This window comes from Otolemur garnettii, unplaced genomic scaffold (genome assembly GCF_000181295.1).
Source record: "Otolemur garnettii isolate 467f Iridium unplaced genomic scaffold, OtoGar3 scaffold00079, whole genome shotgun sequence".
Classification (NCBI taxonomy): domain Eukaryota; kingdom Metazoa; phylum Chordata; class Mammalia; order Primates; family Galagidae; genus Otolemur; species Otolemur garnettii.
Genome location: NW_003852474.1, coordinates 8,101,136 through 8,123,264, shown reverse-complemented (window position 1 = coordinate 8,123,264; position 22,129 = coordinate 8,101,136). Strand labels below are relative to the sequence as shown.

At 35.6% G+C, this 22,129-nt stretch overlaps 1 protein-coding gene across 2 annotated transcripts in view; it reads left to right on the top strand.

Annotated features, from left to right (window-relative positions):
- Positions 1 to 22,129, top strand: part of EIF5B (eukaryotic translation initiation factor 5B) — an 81,768-nt gene that overhangs the window by 41,229 nt on the left and 18,410 nt on the right. The window contains exons 7-12 of one of the 2 annotated variants that reach the window (XM_012807940.2): positions 5,574 to 5,672; positions 6,132 to 6,221; positions 8,267 to 8,341; positions 12,392 to 12,675; positions 21,252 to 21,359; positions 21,546 to 21,656. In XM_012807940.2, coding sequence (XP_012663394.1) covers positions 5,574 to 5,672; positions 6,132 to 6,221; positions 8,267 to 8,341; positions 12,392 to 12,675; positions 21,252 to 21,359; positions 21,546 to 21,656 — 767 coding nt within the window. Of the gene's footprint in view, positions 1 to 5,573; positions 5,673 to 6,131; positions 6,222 to 8,266; positions 8,342 to 12,388; positions 12,676 to 21,251; positions 21,360 to 21,545; positions 21,657 to 22,129 lie in introns of both variants that reach the window. The other variant, XM_003794337.3, reaches the window with a different exon arrangement.

The window sequence follows — 22,129 nt, the reverse complement described above, 5'->3', positions numbered from 1 at the left end:
CATCTCATTAAAAGGTCCTACAGTGTTGTTTCATTGTATCTTTGAAAGATGTCTTGTTAGGTAAAGATTACATTCATTACCTAGAATCTTGTAAAACGTATTCATTAAAGCCCAGAATGTGTTCTTAGAGAGTGTAGGTATCTGCAGGTGTTTTCATATATAATTACTCTGAAATGTAAGGTTAATGTTTTAGAAATCCTTTATCCTGTGACTATTAAGCATATACTGGGTACTTTATAAATAATTTCAAATATGTTCATTTCACACAGAGATTCTTTAAGAACTTGATTTTGATGTCTTAGTTCCCAAGGTGAATGAAATAACTGAGCACACATAAGTCTTGGTGTTGATTGTATAGCAGAATCCCTGACTAGAGGAATAGTCAGTTGATTAAATCTGGGGTATTGTTGGGACTATCCTCCAGGTCATCCTGCCTATGGTTTCTCCTTAGTCGCATGCTTTTTACTTAATAGGCATAGGCTGCTAGGCAGGGTAACTAGTCAATCTCATTATCTCTACATTCTTAGCTGGCTTTATCCTCTTTCTTTGGTCTGTTTGTTTAATGTGTTTGTCCTAACTGAGTCATATCTCTCTCCGGTTTTACAATTCTAGCCAATCTTTATCACATACTCGCATCCATACATTCATATTTTAAAGTTAAGAATATTTTTAGTCATTTTTTTTTATTAGTGACTTCATTTAAAATTCTATAATATACAGTTTCAATTATTATAAAACTTCTGCCCACACTAAGAGGCTATGTCTAACCCAACAGGAGGATGAAGACACCTCTCTTAGAAATTTGTTACAGGAATGGAGAAGGATTATAACAGAGCCATTCCAGTTGTAGCTCTACACTTCTGCTTGGATTTACCATTGTTTTTTGTTTGTTTGTTTTGAGACAGAGTCTCATGCATTTGCCCTGGCTAGAGTGCAGTGAATGGTGTCATCATAGCTCGCTGTAACCCCAAACTCCTGGGCTCAAGTGATCCTCCTGCCTCAGCCTCCCAAGCAGGTGGGACTACAGGCATACACCACTAAATCCAGCTAATTTTTCCCCCATTTTTAGCAGAGACAGAATTTTGCTGCTCTTGCTCAGGCTGATCTTGAATTCTTGGCCTCAAGTGATCCTCCCACCTCAGCTTTCCAGAGTGCTGGAATTGTAGCCATGAGCCACCGAGCCCTCTCTACCATTAACTGTTGAGTGATAAAGATGTTTTCTCCTCAGACTCAGTAATGTTCCTTGCAAATCAGATCTGACTCTGGTTCTGCCATGTTTTAATTTGACAATATTTTTCTGCTCTATTTAGGAGAAAATATTAAAATGAACAGGCAGTTCCCACATTATGAGCAAGACGGGTTCTGTAGGTTTTGTTCTTAAGTTGAATTTGTATTTAAGTTAAAACAAGTGCATTTACCTGCTACCTGTAGTAGCCCCTATTCATAAGTGTGAGTCATACATCAATCAGATGTTTGTAACTCTGGGACTTCACTCCGTTCCTACATGCGAGTTACATGTAAGTCAGATATTTGTAACCTAGGGACTGCCTATATCGAAATTAAATAAAAATTATGAATTCAAGTAGGCAGGAACAGCTCCTGTCTAGGGAGAATCCCTCTTTTTGTTTTTTCTAGCTTGTAGGAGCCACCCACATTCCTTGGTTCATAACCTCCTTCCTCCAACTTTAAAACCAACAGCTTATCATCATTCTGACCATTCTTTCCTAGTCACATCTGTCTCTGACTCCAGCTTCTACTTCAAGGAAGGGTTCTTTGCTTTTAGGGAATTGTGATTAGGTTGTCCCCATCTGGTTTAATCTTTCTCAAGGTCCTTAATCATGTCTGTAATGTTCTTTTTGCCATGTTAAGTAACAAAGTCATATGGCCTAGGAAGTAGATCATGGACATCTTTCGGGGCAGGGAAGGAATTATCCAGCCTATATTGCACACTTTAAACTTATTTTATTTTGTGAATTTACCACAAAAAAAAACATTTTACTTGTGAGTGTCATGTTTTTCCATGTCTTTCAAAGACCAAAATCTCTTGTTAAACTGAAGTTGGCATGTTATTCTGAAATGTGAAGCTGGTTACCTGATGCTGTTTATTTGCCTGTAAGCAAAATGTCTTGTCACTTTAGACCTTAATGTTAAATGTTAAGGCCAAACATAGCTGATTAATTGAAATTATGATCAGGAGATACATAAATGGTGGCAAATTTTGCATTACTACTAAGGCATTGTTTGGAAGAATGATTGTTAATTTAGAACCTATTTTTTGTCACCTTTGTGTTCCTGTGAGATTTCTAGGGGGCACGTATTAATGAAAGGAAAAGATAACATAAAGGCTTCTCTCAATCATGGCCTCATGTTGGGTTTTCTACTATTATATTCTATTTCAGTCAAATAGAGCCTGAAATTTATTGACTATAGATAGTATCCATGGGTTCTGTGTTCACAGAATCAACCAACTGCAGATTGAGAATATTTGGGGGAAGAAATGGATGGTTGTATCTGTACTGAACATGTACAAACTGTTTTTCTTATTTTTTCTAAACAATACAATATAACAACTGTTAGCATAGCACTTACATTGTATAAGACATACATAATACAGCAGTGATTTTAAGCAAGGGGTGTCTAACCTGTGGGCCACAGGCCACAGGCAGATTATTTGAGGGCTGTTTTGCATATTTGTAGTGTTGGATATTGCAAAAGGTATACGTGGACCTTCTCTTCTGCCTATCAGTTTTTATTAGTGTTGGGTATTTAATGTTTAGCCCAAAACAACTCTTTTAATTCTTCCAGTGTGCAGCAAAAAAGAAAAAAGGTTGGACAAAGTATAATGGTGCATAGGGGTAGGTTATATTTAGATACTACATAATTTTGTAGAAGAGACTGGAACTTCTGTGTATTTTGGTATCCATGGGGCCTGAGGTCCCAGAACCAATCCCTCGTAAGATACCAGGGATATCTGTATATAATGATTCCAAAACAGCAAGGAAAGGTTTTTGTAGACCTTTGTAGGATGTGAGGAAAAGAGCTTCATAATTTCTGTCTTCTCAGCTATAACATTTTTAAGTTACTTTGTTCATTTTGAGTTGAATACATTGTAGTATAAATAGTTTTTATAACATTAGTGTGGAATACTCATCTGGGTACTTTACTTTGGCAAGAGGAGCTCGGACAGGGGTCTCTGATGTCCAAAAAGGTTGAGGGGACTCCCCCCATTTTTTTTTTTCTTTTTCCCTTGTTGCTTTGGCCAAAGGACAAGCCAATTTGTGTGAAGTTTTTACAATAACTTTGGAGCATAGCACTCTTGACAGAACCTCATCTTTAGACCAGGGAGACCAGAAAAAGGGGCTCTGGGGAGCCAGCAAAGTGTTCAGGGAAATTGCAAGTGCAGTGAGCTGGAGGAAGAGGGTCTATTCACAGATGACAATTGACTATGGAAAATCCCATGGTGCCTCTTACCCTTCCCTCCAAAAAACAAAACTCCAAGAGCTACTAAGTGAGATTAATAAAGTTACTGATAGAATCTCAACATGTAGACATCAACTCTATTTCTGTATGCTAATAGATAATAAAATAAAAAAATTTTAAAACAGTAACATTTATAGTGGTAATCTCTCAAAAGAAAAATTGAAGTAGTTACAAATCTAATGTTTGTACAGATCTATATTGTGAAAACGATAAAACACTAATAAAAAAACAACCTATACAAATGGAGAGTTACTGTGTTCATGGATTATAAGACTCAATATTGTTAAGATAGTTTTTTGAAAGTGATCTGTAGATTCAGTGCTGTCCCAATCAAAATTAAAGTATGGTATTTTGTGGATATCTATAAGCTGTTTATATGTATATGGAAAGAGCAAGGAGTTAGAATGGCCAGAATGTTTTTTAAAAAGAAAAAACTCAGAAGATTCATAAAGTCTGATTTCAAGACTTAACTACAGAAATCAATAAATACAATGTAATATTGTCAAAAGGTTATAGACAAATAGATCAGTAGAACAAAATAGAGTCTACATATGGTCAGTATATAAGTAGAAAGTATTAGTAATTCAATGAATAAAATATAGTCTTTATAACAAGTACTATAAGAATTGGACATCTGTGTGCAAAAACACCTAGTCTTGATCCCCACTCATTATATAAAAATCGACTAAAAATGGATCTTAGATCTAAATATAAAATCTCCAGCTATACCAATTTTAGAGGAAAACATAGGGGGAAAAATCTTTGTGACCTTGTCTTAGGAAAGAGTGCTTAGATATAGCTCTAAAAGTATAATCCATAGAAGGAAAAAATGATAAATTTTGAGAAAGTCAAGTTCAAAACTTTTCTCTGCAACAGACACCATCAAGAGAATTTTTTATTAAATCATAGCTGTATACATTAATGCAATTATGGGGTATAATGTGCTGGTTTTATATACAATTTGAAATACTTCCATCAAATTGGTTAACATAGCTTTCACCTCATTTTCTTAGTTATTGTGTTAAGACATTTATATTCTACATTTAGTAGATTTAACTTGTACCCTTGTAAGATGCCCATCAAGAGAATTTAAAGGCAGTACCAAATAGAAAGGACTCATTAAAAAACCAATAATTTCATTTAACAGTGGGCAAAAGATTTGAACAGATACTTTCACCAAGAAGCTATAAATACATGGGAAGAATGTTTAACATCAGTAGTCACTTAGGGAAATTCAAAGTAAGTCAACAATGAGGTAGCACTACATACTATTAGAATACATAGATCTAAAAGAAACCTATTTTTAGCATATGCTGGTGGAGATGAAAACAGTTGGAACTCTCATACATTATTGATGGGAATGCAAAATAGTTAAGCCACTTTGGGAAACAACTGGTAGCTGCTTATAAAATTAAGTGCATATTTTCTTTATGTCTCATCATTTCCTCCCTACTCTAAAGTATTTGCCTAAGAGAAATGTTCACACAAAAACCTGTATGAAAATGTTCATATCCTGCTTTATTCATAATTGTCAAAAACCAGAAACAACTTCAACTGTTGAGTGGATAAACTAACTATGGTGCAGCCATGTAATGAAATACTACTCAGCAATAAAAAGAAACAAAGTCCTGATACGTACAACAAAGTGGACAACTCTCAACTTCAATATGATGACAGAAACCAGACTGAAGATTCCATTATTTGACATTTTGGGGAATGGAGAGCAGATCAGCACCTACTGGGGTTAAGGATGTGAGGAGGGTGTGACTACGTGGAACAGCACATGATGGGGATGTTTGGCATTTTCATTGTGATAGTGGTTGTCAAAACTATTACTATACATCAAAGAATTTTATTTTTAAAATACCTTATATATACAATTTTAAAATACTTTAATATATACAAAAGATGAAAGTTTTCCTGTGGATTTCCTTTTATATTTTAGGGTATATAGGGTATATGTGTATATAGGGTGTAGGTATATTTAGGGTATATATATCTCTAAGGTCAATTAAATGTTATCTTTTTGGATAGCACTTCTCAAGTAACCTATGAGTTGTAGAAACTTGAATTTCTTCATTTTTATTCCTCAGGTGTTGAAGTGCCATCAAAAGATTCTTTGCCAAAGAAAAGGCCAATTTATGAAGATAAAAAGAAGAAAAAGACACCACAGCAGCTAGAAAATAAAGAAGGTTTGTATCTGATTTAGAAACTATTTTTGCATTTTTCCCTCAACCTTCGAAAGAGAGCATCTTTAAAGAAGATAAATTGTAAATGCATATTGAAACCTACTTCCAATATTTATTTCATATTGTCATCATTCTCACCTGGTTCAGATGATAAGTTAATGGAAAAAGTGGTTTAGTTTGAAAAATCTGAGTTATACCCTATGAATGCTGCTGTAACTCTTGTTAACTCTGAAAAGCAACACGATCATTTTTTCTTGGTTTTCCTTCTCAGCCTTTTGTGATTTTATATTCTAGTCCTTGAGCAAAAAGAGTTGTTTCCTATAAACATGTGATTGATGTTTGAATGTTTTCTACACTTGCTGAAGAAACAGATTTGCAATACTGACTTTTTATTTTTCTTAACAGAAATTATATACTGATGATAAATAACCATTAAATTCTTTTCTGCCCCCCTTTTTTTAGTGTCTGAACCAATTGAATTAAGTGCTGCTGTAGAAATTGTGGAACAGGGAGTACCAGAAAAAGAAGAGACACCACCCCTTGTTGAACCAGGCCAGTAGCAGGAGCCAGTTGTTTAATTAGTTAATTGTTATTAAATAGTGTTGATGCATCATCAGTAGTCTTAGTTATCATTAAGTAGTTTGGGAGAACCAAATAAATATCTGCTTGGATGGCCTTTTTTCTTCATAGTTCTTATCTCTAAACTTTCTTTTCATTTCCACTTTTAAAAAGTATACAAGTGAGACTTGAATCAATTTTATTCTTTTTGTTTTATATAGAGGCTAGAAGGTTTGGATTTTCTCTGATGTTATTTATGGGTTAGAAATCTCAAGGCCTAAAATTCAATGCTTTGGAAGCAAATTGGAAGCATTTTCAATTAGAACTTACAGTGACCATAAAAATTGTCATTTCAGAACCTTAGAGGTTGTATGTATATTTATTAAATCAATAAGAGGATTTGTGGGGCGCTTGTTTGTGTGTGTTTTGAGGGGTTGGGAAAAATTTCTACCTTTCGAATATTAAACATGGTTCTAAATCAGTAGTTCTCAACCTTCCTAACGCCATGGCCCTTTAATACAGTTCCTTTGGGTCATGACCCACAGGTTGAGAACCACTGTTCTAAATCATAAGCCTAGATATTGATAGGAGGGTCAGGGGCTAGCTAGTGTATGATTGATATTCAGGACTATCTCCAGTACTTTAAAGATAAGATGAGGAATGGAAACAGACTTAAGAGAATGTCAAGACTGACTCGAACTGGTGAATATTATTTTGATAGGTTTTTTTCCTTTTCCTTCTCCATTTATTTTATTTATTATTAGATCATAACTGATAATAGTTACGGATAGTACTGCATTATTGCATGGGATCTGATCAAACTAAAAATCTTCTGCACATAGAACATAGTTAGTAAATCCTTCTCCTTTTTTTAAATGAATAGGATCATCTCACCTAGGTAGACCTCAATTCAGCATCTATATGTTTAAGTCAGAGAAATTCAGGTTGATGTGCTTAATAGTAGACCACTATTTTAGGTCATATCTGTAGCACCAGAAAGAATTGCTAATTTCGGCAGATTTTTTAAGTACCTGTTTCTGAATCTCATTTCCTTCTCAAGATGACTTATCCAGACTTGTTAAATAGTTATTATTACAGGGAAGCAAATATTCCATGTCTCACCATCATCTTCCTTTTACTTAATAGTAGTTTTGCTGCTTGTATTTCAATAAAGAGCATTGTTGTTAAGGAAAGTATTAAGTCTTTAATGCTAAAATCATTAAAAATATACCTTTCTGATGGGTTATAAACATAGTGTTCTTTTCTTATTTTGATCTGCAGTGATGGTGGTAGCTTTGTATGTTCACCTTCAGACTTTCAGTAGTGTTTTGATATCTGTAAAGATTATACCAAAATAAGGAATAAATTCTATGTATGAATTATGAATGAGGTGAATGACCAAAATATATATATGTCTGAAATTGTATTTGTCCTTAAGAACCAAGTGCATTCATATACTCTTTTCAAGATCTAAAGGAACTTTTAAATGTCTGGATTTCTCATATTTTAATTACCTCAAATATAAAATCTGCATTAATTTCAATATGATGTGTTTAAAGTAGTAGGAAGGCTCAGTGCACAGTGGTTACAGTGCCAGACACATATACTGAGGCTGGTGGGTTTGAACCAGCCTGGGCCAACTAAACAATAACAACTGCAACAACAACAACAACAACAACAAATAGCCAGGTGTTGTGGCGGGCACCTGTAGTCCCAGCTACTTGGGAGGCTGAGGCAAGAGAATCGCTTAAGCCCAAGAGTTTGAGGTTGCCACGAACTGTGTTATCACAGCACTCTATCGAGGGAGACAATATTGAGACTTTGTCTCAAAAAATAAAAAAAATAAGTAGCAGAAAGTATAATTATAGTAAATTATACTAATTATATTGATAAGAGTCTCAAAGATAAAAAAGTTGCATACGTATTTTTTGCATAACTAAATCTTTATGTCAGAGCATTTTTTTTTTTACTTTTTTTCTAAAAGCAGCTTCAAATTTCTAAATAATTTCTGTGTCTTAAATGAAAACTTTGACTTACAGAAGAAGAAGAAGAAACTGAGGATACTGGATTGGACGATTGGGAAGCAATGGCCAGTGATGAGGAAAGAGAAAAAGGTGAATAACTCATAAGCACACCTTGATAAATCTAGTGGTTATTAGAGATGTATAGTATATGTGTAAATGATAGTCTTTTGCTTGTTAAAGTCATATGAACATTTCTGGGATTAGGGAATAGTCATGCTCTCTTCACTGCCATAGTTTTTAAATCCACATCTGAATCTTCCTTTTGTGAAGGAATGGGTCTTCAGAAGGTCATTTGCAAGATAGCTGCCAAGAGTGTATTTTTTCCTAGAATGATAATATTACAAGTATGGCTGTAATTAAAGCTAACTTACAGAAAATCTTGTTTACTTAAAATGTAATTAAAAGATAAGCTGCTTAGTTCCTAATCAGTTTGAGTAAAATAGGGTTTCTTCATTGACATTACTTCCTGTCCTTTATTACTCAAATATTGACTTTCTTTGGTTTTAATTTTCTATTTTCCTAACTTTTTGAGAATGATGTTTGGCTCTTTGATTTTCAGCCCTCTCTCCATCTTTACTATCTTTAATTTTAAAGCTATAATTTTTTCTTTAAGCATGGTTTTTGCCCCAAATCTACAAGTTCTGATATGTTGGTATTTTCTGATTTTCATTTTTATGCATTAGCTTTTACCTATGATTTATTTAGTGTATTTTTTAATTTACAAAAATGGGCTTGTTTGTACTCACTAAATTGGAACTAATGATCAACATTCATTTGCACATACGGTAGCAAAACTCAGTGAAAACCAAGCTAGTAGGAGAGGGGAAGGGAGGATCAATAAATTCACACCTAACAGATAAAAGGCAGTTGTCTTGGTGATAGGTACACTTACAACTTTGACTCAAGCTACACAAAAGCAGTTCATGCAGCCAAAACATTTATACCCCTGTAATATTCTGAAATATTTTTAAATGAGGATTTTCTAATTTTATTTCCATGTGATCAGTGAACATACATGATTCTATCATTGAAATGTGTTGAGTCTTACTATATAACCTAGTATATGATCAGATACTGTATTGGTGTCTGGTAAGGACTGCATCTCCTTCCAAGATGGCACCTCGTTGCTGCATCCTCCAGAAGGGGGAAAAGCCCTGTGTTCTTACATGGCATAAAGGAAGGGAAGAGCAAGAGGGGCAAACTCTGTGAAGAGAACATTAATCCATTAATGAGGGTGATTTAATCACTTCCCAAAACCCCAGCCCAGTGGGGATTAAGCTTCAGCCTCAGTTTTGGAGGGATATCACATAGAGACCCATAGCAAGACTCTAATTGAGATTTTTAATTCTAGTTTGTCAATCTTTATATTTTATCTGGAGCACTTATGCCGTTATATGTAACATTTGATACAATTAATGAAGTATATTGGTTTAAAATTTTCATCTTACTGAGTCTGTTTTCTGCATATTTCTTTTTCTCCCTTCTAACCATTGTTTGGATTGCTGGAATTTTTTTTTAATTTCATTTTTTTCTACTTTCATGAGTTTGGAAGTTGTGTACTTTACTAATTTATTTTAGTGATTACTCTTAAGAGATTTTTGAGGCAGTTGTCATTGTTGTTTAACTGGCCCAGGGCTGGGATTGAACTTGCCAGCCTCAGTGTATGTGGCCAGTGCTGTAACCACTGTGCTGTGGTGCCACCACTCTAAGACATTTTCTTTTTTTTTTTTTTGGCCAGGGCTGGGTTTGAACCTGCCACCTCTGGCATATGGGGCTGGTGCCCTACTCCCCTACTCCTTTGAGCCACAGGCACCACCCAACTCTAAGAAATTTTTAACATGTGTCATTGAACTTAGAATATCCAATATCACCCTCTCTCCAGACACTGTAAGTACTTTACAGTACTTAAACAACATTTACCCAGTATCCAATTTAGGTATTATGTTCTCATTGCTTTTCATTCTCTATTTTAAACCTCATATTGGCTTATTACTCTTATTTTGTACAATCAGTATTTATTATTTAAGTTTACCCACATTCTTAGCATTTTGTACCTCATTTTTTCCTACAGTATTGATTTTCCATTTGGGGTCATTTCTTCTTGCCTAAAGAACAGTATTCAAAATTTCTTTTAGTGTGGCTCTGTTAGTTACATATTCCATTTTTGCTGCTTTTTTTTTAGACATAGTCTCACTTTGTTACCCTTGGTAGAATGCCATGGCATCATAGCTCACAGCAACCTCAAACTCTTGGGCTTAAGCAGTCCTCTTGCCTCAGCCTCCTGAGTAGCTGAAACTACAGGTGCTCGCTATAATGCCTGCTCTTTTTTTCAAAGATGGGGGTCTCGCTCCTATTTACTATAGGAGGAATTCTTGGTTTTATTGTGTATTTTGAAGTTACTTCCCTGTCTTGATAGTCATAGTTTCTGTTAAAAAGTCAGGTATCAGCCTAAATTTTTTTTGTGTCCTTTATTTTTAACAGTTCTGTTATGACATGCCCCAGACTAGGTTTCTTTATATTTATTCTACTTTTAGGGCTTTCTTAATATATGGTTTTATGTTTTTATCAATTTTATAACATTAGGAGCCATATCGCCCTCAGGAGTTCAATTATGCCTGTGATAGACCTGTAGTACTGTATCACTGTTTCCCTTCCCCTTTTCTCTGTTTCCCACCTATTGAGCCTTTGTGGTTCATTCTGGATTTTTTTTCTCCTGACTGACTTCTAATTTTCTCCTTATTCCTCTCTATTTAGTTCTTAAGTTCATCTTGTGAGTTCCAAATTTTGTCTGTTGTATTTTCTAGGTTGAGAATTTCTGTTTAACTATTTTTACTTTTTAAAATTTTTTTACTTTGTCTTTTGCTCCTTGAATGTTAGAAGGAGTTCTATATACTATAATTTTAGTATATAGAAGTTCTATATACTATAACTTAGTATATAGTATAAAGTTCTATATACTTTAACTTTAGTATATAGAAGTTCTTCTGACTGTCTCATACTGGCTTTCTTCTTATGACTTTATTTTTATATATTGTTCTGGATATATTACTTAGTGAACTGTAGAAATAATTTGAGGCCAAGGATGGTATCTTTTCTGCAAAGCCAATTTTAGTAATTGGCTTTGAGTGAATTAGTAATATAGAATCATCTTATGCTAGATTTAGAATTGGGAGGATCTGAAGGTGATCTGCCAATAATGGGGAGATCCTCTTTATTTTTATTTCTTATTCATCCTTTGAGGGTATAGCTCTTTAGGATTTTACCCTGTAGTGAGAGTATAACCCATTGTTCTGCCCCCACACCTGCTAAATCCTTGGTAGGTCTGGACACCTAATGCCTGGCTCCTTAGCACTGGGGCAGCTTATCCTTTCAGCTGCCTTTTACAGAAAGTAAGTAGTACTAAACATTGTAGTTAACCTCCCTGATTTTCTATTCTCCTTCAGTTCCTGGTTTAGTAATGTTCTTTCTTATTAACTTCAGTATGATTAACTATGTAGGTTTTTACTGTACTGACTGACTTGAGTGTATAGATTGCATTTATGATGTGGGAAAATTCAGTATTACTATCTTCTTAATTATAGGCTGTGTATCCAAAATCTGAAAATCTAAAATCCTAGGTCCTCCAAAATCAGAAATTTTTTGAGTGTGTCCATATGACACTCAAAGGAAATGCTTTTTTTTTCCCCCAGAGTCCTATTTTGTCACCCTCAGTAGAGTGCTGTGGCATCACAGCTTACAGCAACCTCAAACTCCTGCGCTTAAGCGATTCTCTTGCCTCAGCTTCCCAAGTAGTTGGGACTACAGGTGCCTGCCACAACCCCTGGCTATTTTTTGTTGCAGTTGTCATTTTAGCTGGCCTAGGCTAGGTTCAAACCCGCCAACTTCAGTGTAAGTGGCTGGCACCATAACCACTGTGCTAAGGGTGCCAAGCCAGAAATGTTCTTTTTATATATTCAGATTTTGGCTGCTCAACCACTAAGCATGTAATGCAAATATTCCAAAATATGAAAAAAAATTTTAATTTGAGACTTCTAGTTCCAAGAATTATCTTCTCTTACTATAAGGTCTTTATTATCTTGATACAGATCTATAATTTTGACTTTCATTTATTTTAAAATCTGTTTGCTTTCCTGGTAGAAGGAAGTACAGTTCATATAGAAGTAAAAGAAAACCCTGAAGAGGAGGAGGAAGAGGAAGAAGAGGAAGAAGAAGAAGAAGAGAGTGAAGAGGAAGAGGAAGAAGAAGGAGAAAGTGAAGGCAGTGAAGGTGATGAGGAAGATGAAAAGGTGTCAGATGAGAAGGATTCAGGGAAAACATTAGATAAAAAGCCAAGTAAAGAAATGAGCTCGGACTCTGAGTATGACTCTGATGATGATCGAACTAAAGAAGAAAGGGCTTATGAGAAAGCAAAACGGAGAATTGAGGTATTTATTTTTCCTTTTCTCTTTACTCTTTTTCTCTCCACTCCTCTTTGTTCATTAGAACTGTACTCTACAAATTCAAACTTTGAACAGCATGTGAAAAAATTCTCTCAAGAATAGTATAGTCCAGTTTTTGTAATGTTGAAACATAATAGGTCTAACTTCAGGGCCTCTCTCCTTTACCTAAGTGAGAATGCTGACTCCATCATTTTTTTTCTCATTTTCTCCAAATTTTAATGATGACTCATTAGTATGCAGAGGTATCCTGAGCATATGACTTCTACTTGTAAACATTAGTTAAATGTTTGTCTCAGGTTGTTTAGGTTAGTAAGAGTCATCTGATCACTTCAGTTGTTTAAGTCTGGTGGATTGATGAAGTTTCTGTTTAGTAAAATCTCATACCTATTAGGCTTTCTCTATTTTTCCTTCTTAATGCTATACTTAGTAGACTTCAAGGAAAGTTTAATTCTGTCAGCTCTGTAAATAGTACATTAAAAACTACTTGTTTGAGAACATTGAACTACTTTAAAGTGAAAAACTTTTAGCTTCCTTTTAATCATCTTTTCATGGGTAATTAATTTTTCGATTTTTAAAAATATCTATGTATCAGCATTTGCTTTTTATTCTGTAAAGTCTAGATAGGGATTCAGAATTTCTGAAGGCTTAAGAGTGTTTATTGTAGATTAGGGTTTCTCTATGCCAACACAGTTGATGTTTGGGGGGCCACATCATTGTTTCTTGTGAAGGCCTATTCTCTTCATTGTAGGATGTTGAGCAGCATCCCAGACCTCTGTCCACTAGATGCCAGTAGCATTCTTCCTTCCCCCAATAATGACTGTCTTCCCGTAGTACCTACTCAAACTAGCTCTCTTGCTCTACACCCATGTTTGAGAGAATGATAGAATATTTATACTGTGATTGCTAGCTAACTTAAAAACAAACAAAATGGGTATAAAGTTGAAAGTAAAAGTTCCCCCATTATCCCACTCCCTAGATTTGTTAATAATTCTGTGTGTGAGCTTTAAGTATTTTTTCATGTTTATATAAAAATAGATACATTTTTTAAGATATATATTCTTTTTTCATGTAACAATCTACCTTGGAATTCTTAGCTATAAACAAGTTTTCAGACAAGTTTGTTGAGGTGATTTACATATCATAATATTGAACCTGTTTTAAGTATATAATTCAGTGATATTTCATAAACCTACAGAGTTATGCAACCATAATCTCAACCCAAGTTGGGAATATTTTCATCACCCCCCAAAATACATCTTGCACCAATTTGCAGTCATTCCCCATCACCAGCCTCAGGCACCTGCTAATCTACTTTATCTCTCTCTGTAGAGTCATCTTTTCTAGAAATTTCAAATAAATGTGGTCATGCAGTATGTAGTCTTTTGTGTCTGGCTTCTTACACTTAGCCTGTTTTCAACATTCATTATGTCATAGCATGTATTGATACTTTGTTCCTTTTTAATTGCCAAATAGTGTCTTGTGGTGTGAATATACCACATTTTATTATCCATTGAATAGGTAAAGGACATTTGATTTATTTCTCCTTTTTAGCAGTTGAGAATAATGCTGTTATAAACAGTCTTTTTTTTTTTTTAATTGTGGCTAGTTTGGCTGGTTATTTTTTTTAATTTTTTAATTTTTTTTATTGAGTGGTAACTGTGTAGATTAATGCACTTCTGGGGTACAGTGTGGTGTTTTCACGCACAATCCGAAACACTTCCATCAAACTGGTCAGCATAGCCCTCATGTCATTTTCTTAATTATTGTGTTAAAATGTTCATATTCTACTCATACAAAGATTCACTTGTACCCTTGTAAGATAAACCACAGAAGTGAACCCTCGGATCCCCCTCCCTCCACCTATTTCCCCCGTCCCCTTTCCCTCCCCTCTCCCCGTATCCTTAGGTTGTTATTAGGTTATAGCTTTCATATAAAAGGTTTAAATTAATTTCATAATAGGGGTGTGTACATTGGATACTTTTTCTTCCATTCTTGTGATACTTTATAAACAGTCTTGTATGAGTTGGTATGGACATGTGTTTGTTTCTTTTGGGTATATTCCTAGGAGTGAAGTTGCATGTTAAATCTGTGTTTAACTTCTTTAGAAACTGCTAAACTATTTTTCAAAATTGCTGCACAGTTATAGAACTGGAACTCTCAAGTTACTCTGTATCCCAATTCTTGTTATTGTCTGCCTTTTCAATTATAGCCATTTTATTATTTATTTATTTATTATTTGAGACAGTGCCTCAAGCTGTCGCCCTGGGTAGAGTGCCGTGGCATCACACCTCACAGCAACCTCAAACTCTTGGTTTTAGGCAATTCTCTTGCCTCAGCCTCCTAAGTAGCTGGGACTACAGGCACCCACCACAACGCCTGGCTATTTTTTTGTTGTAGCACTCATTGTTTGGTGGGCCTGGGTGGATTCCAGCCTGCCAGCTGTGGTGTATGTGGCTGGCACCTTAGCCACTTGAGCTACAGGCACCAAGCCGATAGCCATTTTAGTACCTCATTGTGGTTTTAATTTCATTTCCATGCTGTTCAACATTTCTTCATGTACTTACTGGCCATTTCTGTATATTCATTGGCAAACATCTATTCAGAATTTTTGCCTGTTTTAATTATGTAACTTGTCTTTTTATTATCAAGTTAGAAGAATACCTTTCATTTTCTTAATAGTGTCCTTTCATTTTCTTAATAGTGTTTTGATGTATATAAGTTAATAATTTTGATAACATCTAATTTATCAGCTTTTTCTTTTGGAGAGCATGGTTCTTATCTGGTGTTCTACTGAAATAATCTTTGCCTAACCAAGGTCATGGATATTTTGGCCCGTGTTTTCAAAAAGGTTAATATCTTTAGCTCATTATATCTTTAGATCTATGATCTATTTTTAAATTATTTTCATATGTGATTTGAGCTAAGAGACTAAATTGACTTTTTATGATTTCAGCTAGCACTGGTGGTTGAAATGGCTGTCCTTTCCCCACTGAATTGCCTTGACATCTTTGACACATCAATTGATCATAAATGAGAGGGTTTATTTTTAGACTTTTCATTTCTCTTTCATCCATCTGTTTATCTGTTCTTATGCCAGTACCACACCATCTTTCTTTTTGATCCTTTTATGAATGGAATCTTATATTAATGTAAAAAATTTTTTTCATTGGCAAGCAAAGAAACGTGACTGATTTTTGTAGATTTATCTTGTATCTAACAGTGGTACTTAATTTTTTTTATTGTGTTAGTTTTTCATTGATTCATTTGAATAGTCTGTAGTCAGAATCATGTCTATCAAAGCCAGTTTTATTTCTTCCTTTCCAATGTGATTGTCTCGTTTCTTTTTCTTGCTTTATTTTTCTGTCTAGAACAATACAAGATTGAATAGAAATGATAAGAACAGACATACTGTATTTTGCTGTGTATAATGTTCACTTTCCCCCCCAAAGTTTTGAGGTACGTTATATGTGGGTAGTATGATTCGGGAGTGGGGAAGCCCAGCAGGCCTCCCAGGGCTGCTGCATCCTGCCTGGGCCTACTGAGCATACAGGGTTCTGACTAACTCAGTTTGAACAGATCAGGATCTAGAGCTGATGGTGGCAGAGCTGGCCAGGAGGGTACACAGGGAACCAGGAATCCCAGATGGGCCCTAGGGACACACCTGGCTGCCTGCAGGCTGAGTGGCCTCAGAAGTTCTCACCCCAAGAGCTATGCATGTGGCCATCTTAGCCCAAACTCCAATGTGGTGGGGAGGGCTAGGGCACCAAGGAGAGTGGAAAGGAGCAGCCTTCACAGAGAGAGAGGGTGGTTATGGGAGGTTGGTGTAATCTGTGCATTTACCAAAGAGCATTAGCCGTCCCCTAATATCTCTCCTGGCCTAGAGCTGGCTGCTTTCTTGAGGGATGTTTTTCTGAAAGTTTGGGCCCAAAACATGGATATACGTTATACATGGGAGCACGTTTTACAAGGCAAAATATGGGTCTTTCCTTATTCCCAATTTTGGAGGGAAAGCATAAATTGTAAATAATATGTACTGTTAACTAAAAGGTTAGCTGTAGATTTTTTGTAGATGTTCTTTATTATTTGAAGAAATTCCTTTCTGTTCACAGTTTGTTGAGAGTTTCTTTCATGAATGGGTGATGGATGATTTTCATGGATCTATCAAGATGATTTTTTTCATCATGTTAATATGTGGGTTACATCAATTGATATTTTAGCGTGTTAATATGTGGGTTACAGCAATTGTTTTCATGTGTTTTCACACGTGTTTTTCATGTGTTAATATGTGGGTTACATCAATTGATATTTGAATGTTAAACCAATCTTGCATTCCTAGGATAAATCCTATTCAGGCACAGTATATAATCTGCTCTTCATGTTATTGGATTGAATTTGACAATATTTTGTTGAGGATTTTCTCCAAGTGTTATGAGGGATTATGTTATTATAAATGTTTTGGTAGAATTTACTAATAGACCTTTTTTTCATGGAAAAGAGAATTTCTTTGATGCTCTGGTGTCATAGCTCATAACAACTTCAATATCTTGGACTTGAACAGTCCTCTTTCCTCAGCCTCCCAGGTAACTGGGAATACGGGCAGTCACCCAATACCTGGCTTTTTTTTTAGAGTCAGGATCTTGCTGTGGCTCAGGCTGAGCTCAGGCAGTCTACCTGTCCCAGCCTCCCAGAGTGTTAGGATTATAGGCATGACTACAACACCCAGCCTTAAATGGAAAGATTTTTTTTTAAGAGACGAGTATCACATTGCTGCCCTCAGTAGAGTGCTATGGCATCAGCTCACAGCAACCTCCAGCTCTTGGGCTTAGGCAATTCTCTTGCCTCAGCCTCACGAGTAGCTGGGACTACAGGCACCCGCCAAAGTGCCCAGCTGTTTTTTGTTGCACTTTGGCCGGGGCTGGGTTTGAACCTGCCACCTTTGGTATATGGGACCAGTGCCCTACTCACTGCACCACAGGTGCCGCCCAGATGGAAAGATTTTTGAATTACTAGTTCAGTTTCTTGTTACAGATCTATTCAGATTTTGTTTTTTGTTTTGTTTTTGAGACAGACCCTCTCTGTGTTGCCTGGACTAGTGTGAAGTAGCATCATCATAGTTCACTGGATCCTCAAACTCTGGGGTTAATGGATCCTTCTGCCTCATCTGTTACTACAGGAGTATACCACCATATTCAGCTAAATTTTTCTGTTTTTCTGCAGAAGCAGGGTCTCACTATGTTGCCAAGCTGGTCTTGAACTCCTACCCTCAAGAAATCCTCCTGTCTCAGGCTCCCAAAGTGCTGGGATTACAAGGCACACCTGACTTTTCAGATGTTTTATTTTATCTTGAGTCATTCTTAGTAATTTCTGTCTTTCTGATAAGTAGTATATTTCATCTGTGTTGGTCCAGTTTGTGGGTATGAAGTTGTTCATAGTATCCCTTCACAATCCTTCAAGTTTCTGTAAGATCAGTAGTGTTATTTTCTCTTGTTCTGTCTTTGGTGATCTTGGTCTATCTAACTAAAGGTTTTCCATGTTTTTAATTTTCTCAAAGACCTAACTTTTGGTTTCATTGTATTTCCTGCTTTTTCTTTGATTCTTATTTTAAAATGAATTTTTTTTTTTTTTGAAGTTTTTAGCCAGGGTCGGGTTTGAACCCGCCACCTCTGGTATCTGGGGCTGGCACCCCACTCCTCTGAGCCACAGGCACCGCCCATTCTAAAACGATTTTTATTCTATTTTTTATTATATTACTTTTATTGAGTTTGAACTTGGTTTTTGGTTGTTTTTATTTTTTTGTCAGTCTCTCAAAATGAAAGCTTAGATTATTGATTTGAGACTTTTCTTTCCAAAAGCACATAGGCATTTAAATTATAATTTCTCTCTATGTACTTTTTTAGCTGCATCTCATAAAATTTTATATGTTGTATTTTTGTTTTTGTTCTGCTGAAAATACTTTCTAATTTCCCTTATAATTTCTTTTTTGACCTATGTGTGATTTATGAGTGTTTCATTATATTTCAGGTATTATGGAGTTCTAAATTCCCCTTTGTTGTTATTTTCAAATTCTGACCATTATAGCTAAAGAGTACCCTTATGGTCTCTGTCATTTTAAAATAATTGAAACTTATTTTATTCCCTAACATATGGTCTCTCCTAGAGAATATTTTTTGTGTGTTTAGGAAGAATTGTTGTATTCTGCTTTAGTGGGATCAGTGTTCAGTTTGGTCAAATTGGTTGAGGGTGGTGTTCCAGTTTTTGGTATACTTAAATAATTTTCTGCCGAGTTTTTTCTATCCATTATTGAAGTTTTCAGGTTTTTTTTGCTTAAAGTAATGTATTTCTCCTTTCAATGCTGTCAGTTTTCTCTTCATGTAATTTGGAGCCCAGTTAATTGTATGTATTTTTATTCCTATATATCTTTCTGAGGATATAAATCTTTTCTGTAATATTTATTTTATCAAAGCCTACCTCAAGTATCTTGTTCCATAGTCCTTTCTATTAAAAATTTCTGGCTGACTTTTCAGTTAATTCATGCCCCAGAAGATGTCAAGATCTTAGTTGTGATTTTAGTCTTTGTTTGGCATTTAGATGCAGCTACTATTGGTAGTTTCCTTGGGTAGGAAATTCCTTGTCCTTTGATCCTATATCATTTCTGCTTCATGGAGGTGTGGGAATGGGTAGAGTATGATGGAACAGTCTCAGACTAAAGCTTCACTGGCCAGGAGATTTTCTGGAATTATGTGTTTCTCAATTTGTTATATGCCTTTGACCAAATTTCTAGCATCTTTTTTTTTTTTTTCTTGCAGTTTTTGGCCAGGGCTGGGTTTGAACCCGCCACCTCCAGCATACTCCTTTGAGCCACAGATGCCGCCCCAAATTTCTAGCATCTTTAAGTGGTTGTTTTTGACTCTCTTCTCTAGGTTTATAATTTCTTTTTGAAGAAAGGATTAGCTGAGCTCCTCACTTTGCCTTTCAAGAAGTCCTGTGGCTCTGTGGCTCATGCCTATAATCATCTCAGCACTCTGGGAGGCTAAGGCGGGTGGATTGCTTGAGTTCCAAGAGTTTAAGACCAGCCTGAGCAAGAGCAAGACCCTGTCTCTCTCTACAAAAAATAGAAAAACTATCTGGGTATTGTGGTGGCCACCTGTAATCCCAGCTACTTGGGAGGTTGAGGCAAAAGGATTGTTTCAGCCCAAGAGTTTGAGGTTGCTATGAGCTGCGACTCCACGGCACTCTTCCAAGGGTGATAGAGTGAGACATTTGTCTCAAAAAAAAAATAGTCCTGCCTCAACATGTTTATTCTATATTTTGTATTCAGTTTTATAAAAGGGTCTAAATTTAACTTTGTATTATTTTCTGATTGGACTACAGTAACACAGAAGTACAAAGTGTGTGGCTTAAATAGCAGAAACTTATTTTCTCAGTTCTTGAGGTTAGAAGTTCAAGATCAAGATGCCACAGTTGGTTTCTCTGATGAGGGCTTTCTACCTGGCTCACAAACGCATGTTTTTTTTTTGGTATTTTTTAAGACAGAGTCTCACTCTGTGGCCCTGGGTAGAGTGCTGGAGCAGTCATCTTGCCTCATCCTCTTCCTCCTGAGTAGCTGAGACTACAGGCATGCACCACTATGCCCGGCTTATTTTTTTATTTTTAGTAGAGATGGGGCCTCGCTCCTGCACAAGCTGTTCTGCAACTCCTGAGCTCAAGTGATCCACCCACCTCAGCCCCTCATACTGTTTGGATTACAGGGCGAGCCACTGTACCAGGCCTCGCTGCTGCTGCTGCTTTTTTTTTTTATTGAATGGTAACTATGTACATTAATGCACTTCTGGGGTACAATGTGGGGTTTTCACATGCAATCTCGCTGCTGCTTCTTATAAGGATGCTGGTCCTATAGGATTAGGCCCCTACCCTTAACGACCTCATTTAATCTTAATTACCTTCCAAAAGGTATGTTCCCCAAATGCAGTCACTTTGAGGGTTAGGGTTCAAGGAAGTAGTAGTGCCTTGGGAAGGCAGGAAATGTCTTATTTAAGCTAAAGCTTGAACACTCTCAGCGTTGGAAAATTTTATAGCATTTGTACATAGGACAAAAGTGTGAAACAAATTGCTTTTAAAAATCTTTACAATTCTTTGCTTTCAGTAAATTTTTAAATATGCAACAGTTTAACTTTTTAAATATTAAGCTCCCACATAAATTAGAGTTTGTACCAAATTGTCAGTATGGTGGGATGATTCCTTTCCTATTCATTATATTCCACTAAAGTAGCTGCGTACAAGTGTGTTCAGAAAGTTTAAGGTGACATTTTATCACTTACTATTCACATTCAGCAGTGCTACCTTCAAATATAAAATAGAGTTTTTCTTTCCAAAGGTGCTGCAATAGGAATTAGAATATAAAGTTTACATTATAAAATGCAGTTATATCATGTATATATCAAATCAGCAAAGAACTTGAATGCCACAGGTTGTGGCATTCTCTTGCTAAGGCATAATCATTTAAAAGAAAAAGGATAGTGAGGATTTGAAATAATAATTATGTGATTTTTTTCTCATTCTAGAAACGGCGACTTGAACATAGTAAAAATGTAAATACTGAAAAGCTAAGAGCCCCTATTATCTGTGTACTTGGACATGTGGATACGGGGAAGACAAAAATTCTAGATAAAGTAAGAAGATATTATATGTATTTATATAACTTTAAAAATAAGGGAATACTACCATATATAGAAACATTAAAGACCCAGAGAACATATAGACAAATTTTGTTTATAATAAGTTACTAATTTCCTATTGCTTTTGCTTTTGTCTTTTCTGAATCAAGATACCAATCTGAATTTGCTATCTTTTCATAGCTTCGTCACACGCACGTTCAAGATGGTGAAGCGGGTGGTATCACACAGCAAATTGGGGCCACCAATGTTCCTCTTGAAGCTATTAATGAACAGACTAAGATGATTAAAAATGTAAGTACATTATATTTCATATGTTTTAATCTCTACCAAAATTAAGATATAAACTATTTCAAACACAGAAAAAGAACAGACTGGTTTAATACCTCATATGCTCACTATTCAGTATATGTACTAGTTCACCTATTTTGCTTTTCATCTTTCTTTTTAAGGCACTTCATATTTCATATTATAGGGGCCCTCATATTCCATTTCCCTCCATCTCCCAAAGGCAACTACTGTTCTGATGTTAAAGTTTGTTATTTCCTTCTTGCTTTAACACTATTACTGTTGATCTCCATGTTTAAAAATTCTGTTCCTTCCCCCCACTCTTTTTTCCTTCTAATCAAAATTGATTATTTTTTCTTTATCTCCCGTGTTTTCTCTACTTGTTTAGAGATGCTATATGTTAAACATAACATAGTAAGAGACATGTAAAGCTTAACAAATCATCTTCATGCAAACCACTCTTTTTTTTTTTTTTTTTT